Source organism: Balaenoptera physalus, assembly GCF_965194825.1.
Source record: "Balaenoptera physalus genome assembly, chromosome: 11".
In the NCBI taxonomy this organism is placed as follows: domain Eukaryota; kingdom Metazoa; phylum Chordata; class Mammalia; order Artiodactyla; family Balaenopteridae; genus Balaenoptera; species Balaenoptera physalus.
In genome coordinates this window covers 41,353,701-41,361,967 of record NC_138896.1, presented here as the reverse complement: position 1 = coordinate 41,361,967, position 8,267 = coordinate 41,353,701, and the positions used below count along the sequence as shown (strand labels likewise).

Sequence of the window (8,267 nt, the reverse complement as noted above, 5' to 3'; positions counted from 1 at the left end):
CAGAATCAAAGAATAATGGCAGGAGACATGGACAGTGGAGAAAAATGACTGTTCTGAGAGAGGAAAGCAGACCGATAGGTCCGGAGTGACCAGGAGACAGAAGGACACGGATGGAGATGACAAAGAGCCCTCTGGCCAGAGGAGGCGCTGGTTCATCAAGACGACGTGGGGCAAGGGGAGTGGGTCACAGACGCCCACCGACCCAGCTGGGGCGAGGGTGGGGGATGGAGTTACCTCCTCAGGGGGTGGCAAGGGGTGTGACTCCAGGTTTCCTTCCTCTTCACCTGGGGTGGGGTCCTAACCCCAGGGGGAAGGTGTGGGGAGAGGAGCACGGGGTGGGAGGAAAGGAGAGAGGTTAGCGGAAAGGGAGGCCAAGCAGCAGTTCATCCCCCGGGGGCAGTGTCTGTCTGTGCTGGGGGGGTGGGGGCAATCTCAGATCTTGCAGCCCCTTAGGAGGGGGGACGCTTTGGGGAGGGTGAATCTCCGAAGTCACAGAGGTTTGGGGGCAGAGATCTGGATGCCCTGGCTCTACCTGCCGGTAACTGCTGCCTCTGGTCCTGGGGGGGCCCCGGGTAGTGAGGGGAGCTGCCATCCGAGCTGGGCGCCGGGAGAGGGGAGGCTGGCCCCGAGCTGGGCCAGAACCTCCACTTCGAGAGGGGGACGCCTGCCCGGCCGCTGATCTCTTGGCAGGTGGGGTAGGCTTTCGGGGAGGGGTCCGACGCCCCCTGAGGGGAGGGGGAGCCCTGTGGTTGGGGCTTGGAGGCCACTGCAGCAGAGAGACACGGGAGGGGGCAGTGAGGGAATGCCCACAGTCTAAATACAAGGTGGCTCTCCCTGCATGTGGGGAGGGGAGGAAGGTGTCATAGATGTTTGCAAGGGGTGGTGGGGGGAACGGGAGAAGTCCCTCAAGTTTACCTGATAATCAGGGGTGGTCCCCGTAGTCATCACGTCGTAATAGGGGGGCTCGTAGTCATAGTAGAGAGACTCAGTGGACTGGGGTTAGGGAAGGGGCGGTGGGAATAAGTGGGAAGGGGGGGCAGGCAGGTGAGGAGGTGGTGTGGGAGTTGGGGATGAAAGGAGGGGTGGGAGTCAGGAGAGAGAAGGGGTGGTGGGAAAGGGGGATGGGTCCCACACGTGGGACAGAAGCAGACATGATTAAGAGATTGACCCTCCAGTCTTCAGACCGCTGACCCCTGTCACTGTCAAGACTCCACCCAATTCGTACCCTCCCTTCCCTTCCCCCCGCCAGTCCCTTATCCTGCACCTCCCCGTGCAGGGGGCCAGAGAGAGGGCCCCGTATCCACACTTGCACAGACCTACTCTACCTCCTACTCCTTCCCCTCTTCCCCTCCTGGTCTTACCATTTCAACTTTCTCCCTGTTTCTGCCTCTCCCCTCCTCTGCTCTCCCATCCTCTGTCCCCAGTTCTCTCCCCAACTCTCCATGGTCTAGCAATCTCTTAATTCGAGGAAGGGATGGAAAGCCCAGGGGCACAGTCCCAGGAAGACTAGCAGAGGAGGAGACACAAGGAGGGGACACGGCTCCCAGCCACGAATTCTTCATGACAACTTTTTATTTTTAAATGAAAATAAAAAGGTTGATGAATGAGGACTGGGGGTGGGGAGGGGGCGGGTGATGGGAATAGAGGGTACGGCTGGGGAGGGGCACAAGGGAGGGGAGAACAGGAGCCCAAAATAGGATGGGGAGCTCTGGGACATTGGGGGAATTCCCCTGGGGAGATGTGAGGGTGTCTTCCCTCCCTGGGGTGTGCTGCAGTTTGGGGTTCACCCAGCTCCCTCACCTGTCGCTGGGGTTCCTGGTTTTGTGACCTATGAAGTCTTGGTGGTTGCTGCTTCGGAGATCTCTGGGCTCTGTGAGACTGTTGTCTCTGAGGTCTCTCCCTCCAACCCCCCTCACACTCCAGCTCTTTCTGTTCACAGGATTCATAGGCAGCTTGCACCCCCGGGACGATGGCAAGCTCCTGAACATCACCCTACAAAGACAAGAGGAAGGGACACCAATGGAGGGAGGCAGAGTGGGCTTCCAAGAGACACAGGGTAGAGTCTGGGACATGGGGTCGGAGGCCAATCCGAGACAAGACTATATAATGGAGAAGGTCATTACCAGCCCTCCCATGTGCACAGTTCTTTTCAGTTTTCAAAGGACCTTCTCATTCATAATCCCACTGAACCTTCACAACAACTGGACAGTTGGACAAGGATTGAAGTCAGTAGAACAAGGATCTTTATGCCTATTTTCCAAGCACATTCCATTCATAAAAGTTCAAAGAGACAATGACTGGTCCGAGGTCACTCGAAGTGGTAGAATCAGGACTAGAATTCAAACCCTCCAACTGTAAGTTCAACTCTTGGCCTACACCCTGCCCATGTGGCCATGCATGAGCCTGTTCACAAGGGCTTCTGGAGACAGTGGCCCAACCTTAGTTGCTTTGACCTTCCAATGACAGTGATGATGAGAATTCTCAGGATCTCTGGAAATGGGGGGAAGACAGTTCTGATTTCCAATGGCATTTATTTGTGCCCACATGTGGTGATAAGTGCACCCTGCATTGTATTCTAGTTTGGGGTTACTGTCTCATCTCCACAGTGGAACTGGTAGTTCCTTGGGATGATTGAAATCTGATATTATTCTTCTGTCTTCCCCCTTAGTGTTGGGCCAGCAAGTATTCAGAAAATGTTGACTGGCTGGGTGGGTGAATGGACAGATGGATGGGTGGGTGGATAGATGGGTGGGTGGGTGGGTGGGTGAATAGGGGCTCGAACACTTGACTGAATGGGAGTGTTGATGGATGGTGAATGTATGTGTGGGTGGATTGGTGGGTAAATAAATGGGAGGTGCAGAGTAGATACAAACAGTATGTAGGTAGATGGATGGAAGTGAAGAAATGGTAGGGTGGAGAGTGCGGTGGGTAAATGAGTTGCTAGATGCATGCATGTATCCTTCTATGCATGGGTAGACGGGGCGGGTGAGTGGATGGATGAGTGAATAGGTGGATGGATGGGTTAAAGAGGATGGATGGACGGAAGGATAGCTGAATAGATGGGTGGTTTAAAGCAGGGAGTGGCTGAGCAGGGGAAGAATGGGCAGGTGGGAGGATACAAGACTGAATGCTTGAGTAGGTGGGTGAGTGTGTGAATGGATGCGTGGGTGAATAGATGGGCAGATGGATCAGTTGAAGAGATGGATGGATGGGTGGACTAATGAAAACCGAGTGACAGAATAAGTGACTGTGGACAGTCCTGCCACATAAGTGGGCACCTAATTCTCCTACAGAAAAAAAATTAGCCCTGAAGATAGGAAATGGAAATATAAATTTATGAAAGGAAAAGTGAAGGGTAGGACATAGGAAGACAGAGTACTGAGGTCAGAAGGGGAGTGGATACAAGGCATAGAATCAGAAGTCACTCCTCTCTCTGGCTGCTCTGGTTACCTCAAAGACTTCTTCATCCAGGATCTGAGCACCAAAGATGATCACGCCTCGGGTGTCCAAAACTGGATGAGCACTTCGGGGGAGGGGCCGGGTGACTCGCTTCTTGCAATCAATTATGAGGGTGACCGACTGGCCCTTCACAGCCACAGCCACACGGTGCCATCTGGTCATAGGAACAGGGTGGCGGGAGGTTCAAGCAACTGACTGAAGGGGGTAAGTCAAGAGGGCTGAGCAGCCCTTGATGGAAGAGTTGACAAGCCAATGATAACAATAGTAGTAATCACAGTTAACTACCATGTACCTAAGGCTTACAATACACCAGGCACCATCCCATCACTTTCTCATTTGATTCTCACAATTCTATTATCTCTATTTTTCAGACATAGAAACCGAGACTAAAAAAAGTCAAGGAACTTGCCCAAGGTACAAGCTAGTCCTACTTGCAAGGATTTAAACTCTAAAGCCCAAACTCTGGGCTAGAAGTGATTAGGCAGAAGTTTGGGCAGTGGGTTAGTGAGTGGTGGCCCACAGGGTCGGCAGGGTTTCCTAGATTAGGGGGTGGGGGCTCTGCGGGCAGGGGCCAGAGGGGAGCTCCTGAAAGGGTAGGCCAGACAGGCCAGAGGAGCAAACTGACTTACTTGCCATCTGCTAGGCTGAGGCCTCGGAAGACGGGCTGAGCAGGGGGTTGAGGTCGTCCAGTCTGGTCCTCGTACAGGAAGCGGACAGGTTGGCCAAGCTCCAGGCCCAGTTGTCGGACGCCCTGGGCACTATAGACAGTCAGGAGGGGAGCCTGGAGGCCAGGGCGGGTCCGGACAGCAGTCAGTAGAGAGAAGTCTTTGGGAAAGCCTCCTGGTACCCGAGAGACACACACAGGTGGAGTGAGAGGCAAAGCAAGACATTAACCCCTTCCCTTCTTGTGTCTGATCCCAGACCCTACCCTGTGACCTCGGCCAACTCTCCCTCCTCCAGCGTGTCACCCATACCTGGGAAGAGCTGGCGGGTGGGTGCACTGAGCTGGGCGGGTCGGGACACTCGGTAAGCCACATCAGCTGGACAGATGCCTCTCGCCCTCCGGACACCGTCAGGGAGGGAGGGGAACCTCAGGGCCCGCAGCACATCCACAGGGGCTGCACCTGGGAGAGTCCACGAGGGTCAGGGGAAGGGACACACTCTCAGGAGGGCCCACACGGGGGACATTTGGGGTCTACAGCTCAGCTTCCTGGGGCTCAAACTCCCTGGAGGATAAAAGTCACCTCTCCCTTACTTGCTCCTGAACGGGGCCTGAATGGATGGAAAACGAAAGTCACCTGGAAAAGGGCAGCGCTGAGCCGGTTTTCAGCTCCATGCCCACCTCTGTCCCCGCCTCCCAGCCTCTGTCTCTGTCACTCTCTCCCTATCTCCGTCTTTCAGCCTATGAATCTCTCTCTATTCTCTCTTAATCTCTCTCTCCCAACTCTGCCTTCCCTTTACTCTAGCTCTGTCACGCTTACTCTCTCTGTCTCTGTATCTGTTGGTCTTTCTCTCTCCCTGGCTCTTCTGTCTTCCTCCGTTTCCCTCACACTCTACCCAGCTTTTCCTTTCTCCCTCTCTTCCTCCCTTTCCGTATCTCTTGGTCTCTGGGTCTCTGGCCTCAGTCCCATGTCTCCAGCATAAACAACATCTGGGCAAACGATCATCCTGGGCACGGGAGGTGCAGGGGGGCCACGAGGGAGGGAACAGGGAAGCAGCTCTGTGGGGAGGGGACTGCAAGCTGCTGGGATTCCCGTGTTTGGGGAGGTGGGGACACCTCTGACCATGCAGAGGAAGGAGATACAAGAAAGAGCCACCCCAGGAGCCGGTGCCCCTGGCTCGGGAGATGGGCTGGGGTGCAGGGGCGGGTGGGGAGCCTGAAGCTGCCACGCGGAGCCGGAGCAGGTCCAGGGCCTGGAGCCACACATCTGTGGATCCCATCAGAGTCCTTTGCCCAAAACCCGGGCAAGCTCCCCACACCTGGAACTTCGACTCTGCCCCCCCCGCCCCCCCCCCCCCGCCACGGTCCAAAGATTCAAGACCCGGGCCACCAGCCCTGTCCACCTAGAACTCAGCTTCTGAGGGCTCAAACTCCTGAGAAGACAGAGGTCACCTCTTCCTCACTTGCTCCCCAATACACATACTTCTCACTCCATCAGCTCGATTGGAAAAATCCCAGAGAAAGTTCCAGCAAAACCCTCATAGAAGTGTGGGGCAGGGCAGGGGCCAGAGTGATCAGGAGAGCAGAGCTGGGTGGGGTAGGTGAGGTGGGGCGGGCAGGCAGAGAAAAGGCCCTTTGAGTCCAGAAGCCGGGAAACCACGGCCTTGCCCCCTCCCACTCCCCTGCCCTAGCCTGGCCCCCACGTGTGGCAGCTCCGCAAACACCAACACACAAGGGCCGCTTTGAGAGACGAAGGGTAAGTGAGACAGAGACACAGAGACTCACAGAGACCCCAGGCCAAGGAGACCTCAGAGGGCCCCACCCTCCACCAAACCCCAGAAGAGTACAGTTCCATCCTATAGACAACCTACCCACAGGTCTGCCCACCCATCTTCCCACTTCAAGCCACATACGTGCCCCACTGTCTCTGGCCTCAATCTGCCCCAGTCTCCCCATTGGTGGCCCCATCACCCTCACCACTCTACCTCTGGCCCCCAAAACGCCCTTTTCTTTACTCTGATGAATTCCACACTAACCTATTTCCCGCTAGGGTCCCACCTCTACCCACTCAGCCCCCAAATAAGAGACAGTCATCTCAGCCATCCCCCTGCCTCCATGTTAAAGGTTCCCTTTTCTCTCTAAAAAAGACTCCTAGAGTCTACAGACATCCCACACTTCAATTTTCTGTCCCTGAGCCGCATGCTCCTCCTATCTTGAAAGTTCTTCCTTCTGTAATCTAATCTAATCCTTTATGCTGATTTTCTGACCATCTTCTCTCCAAAGCAGAGAAGAAATGAATAGTCAAGTTATATGCAAATCAGCCTCCAGTGTTTCCACGGGGGGAGGGGGCTTGCTCCAGCCTGCCTAGTACCCAGGTACTCCCAGCCTCCTCCTCTCCAACATCAAACCCCCTTTCCTAGGAGCCAGGACTTCTGGATCCTGGGAAAAAGAAGGAAAAGCTTGGGATTGTGGATGCCAGGGTCCCAGGGGAGCCCGGCTGGCCAGAGGGGGAGGGGCGGGGCAGGAATGCAAAGAGTTGGCTCCTGCCTCAGACACCTGATCCTGGCCTGTCCAGCGGCCGTCCTGTTGGCAGCCAGCCCCAGTGCTCCCCAGAGCCAGCCGCGTGGCAGCATCGAGGGCACGGGGAGGGGGAAGGGGATCCTGTCGGGGAAGCTGATGGGACAAATAGTCCAGGTATCCCTTCTTTCTCTACTTTCGAGGCTCTGCTCTGACCCAAGGATGCTCCCCCGCCTCACCCCAGAGATACAGACAGAAAGACAGAAAACAGACATGCGCCTCTCACCCATCAACACTGGCATCTACTCCTGACTCCAGCAGTAGCTGGACCACAGTGGCCCTGCTGGAGGACCCCACCATCCAGCCCCACTCACCGCCCTCAGGTGATGCTCTGCCATTCAGCCTTACCTGCCCTCCACCAGTCACTTCAAGGAGGAAAAGAGATCCCCACCCTGGCTCCAAGGAACCCAGGTGTCCTGCCCTCCAGTCTGGACCCCTGACCCCCTCCAAAACCCATTCTTGGACCCAGAAGCTGCCCCCTGCTCCTCAGGCATCAGCTGTCCCCTGTCCCGAGGTGTGCGGAGCTCCAGCCTGATTCCGATGACCCAGGCGCTGGGACTCCCCTTACCTGCCCAGGCGGGGGCCGCGCTCAGGCCCAGCAACAGCGGTACCAGCAGGAGGAGGCGATGGCAGCGGCTGCACCGCTCCATAGCGGGCGCCCGTAACGCCAGGTCCCAGGGACCGCCGGAGGCGCCGGACACCCCGAGGCTGGCAGGAGAGAGCGAGCAGGCTCGCACGCCGGGGTCTCGGGGAAGTCGGAGGCTGCCGGGTGGCGACAGCTCTCAGTGACCCAGCTCCATGCAGCGAGGCGCCGTCGGGGCTCCGGCGCTGCTCCCTCCTCGGTGGCCGCCGCTCCTGTGTGTCCCCGGCCACCCCAGCAGCCCAGAACCCCCACCCCGCTCCCGCCCCCGGCCCAGCCCCTGCCTCCAGCCGCCCGCCCACAGCCACCGAGGGAAACCCCACCCCCGATCTCCACCTGGTGTGGGGGGGCAAGTGGGAACCCTCCCTCGCTGACCCTCGGACTGCTCTCCTCTGCTTCTCGCAGGGACTCAGTGGCCTGTACCTTAGGATTCTCTTTTCGGGAACCCCAATATCTCTTCCCCAGTCTCTTTCTTTGGGGGGGGCAGACGTCCAGTCACAACACCCCTCCCCGTTACTCCCCCTTGGGGGCCCAGAGCCCCCTTTCAGCAGAGTCCGGGGCGGGATTTACGGCACAGTGGGAGGGGAGAGGCGGGCCTGGGGGTCGCTACCTCCCCTCACCCCGTTGGGTCTCCATAATTATTTCCCCTCGGCCCGGCCCGCCCGCTGTAATTACAGAGCCTGGCCCGGGGCACGGTATTTATAGACACGGCTATAGATAGCGACTGGGGACCTGCAACCGACGGCCGCGGGGAGCGGGGGTGGGGGGCGAGGCGGGAGGGCGGTTAGAGGGGAGGCCAGAGACTGGACAGACCCACACACAGGCTAATCAGGTCCCAAGAGATGGAAGTAGGGGGACGACGTAAGAGCGCCCGGGAGCCCAGGTGGAAAGGCACCCAGTGGAGAGGCGGGGGCGCGGGAAGCCGCCGAC

The 8,267-nt window shown here is 57.5% G+C and overlaps 1 protein-coding gene across 2 annotated transcripts; it reads right to left on the bottom strand.

Annotated features, from left to right (window-relative positions):
- Positions 1-332: 332 nt before the first annotated feature.
- On the bottom strand, positions 333-7,559 carry LOC309638708 (collagen alpha-2(XI) chain-like). Of its 2 annotated transcripts, XM_082414997.1 has the most exons (6): positions 7,266-7,559; positions 4,434-4,583; positions 4,089-4,299; positions 3,451-3,613; positions 1,801-1,992; positions 333-766 (listed from the first exon to the last, which is right to left on the bottom strand). In XM_082414997.1, exons 1-6 carry the CDS (start codon positions 7,345-7,347, stop codon positions 356-358), a joined length of 1,209 nt encoding a protein of 402 aa, XP_082271123.1. In that variant the 5' UTR covers positions 7,348-7,559; the 3' UTR covers positions 333-355. The 2 variants fall into 2 exon arrangements, with proteins under 2 accessions (XP_082271123.1, XP_082271124.1); XM_082414998.1 differs by lacking the exon at positions 333-766 and having other exon boundaries at positions 1,001-1,992.
- Positions 7,560-8,267: the final 708 nt, after the last annotated feature.

What these genes read in the sequence shown, in the direction of transcription:
- LOC309638708 (XM_082414997.1), bottom strand. Translation starts at nt 7,347, where the DNA reads ATGGAGCGGTGCAGCCGCTGCCATCGCCTCCTCCTGCTGGTACCGCTG. An exon ending in CACCCGCCAGCTCTTCCCAG is followed by an intron (nt 4,300 to 4,433) that starts GTATGGGTGACA and finishes CTCGGGTACCAG; the next exon opens with GAGGCTTTCCCAAAGACTTC. An exon ending in TGGATGAAGAAGTCTTTGAG is followed by an intron (nt 1,993 to 3,450) that starts GTAACCAGAGCA and finishes TTGTCTTTGTAG; the next exon opens with GGTGATGTTCAGGAGCTTGC.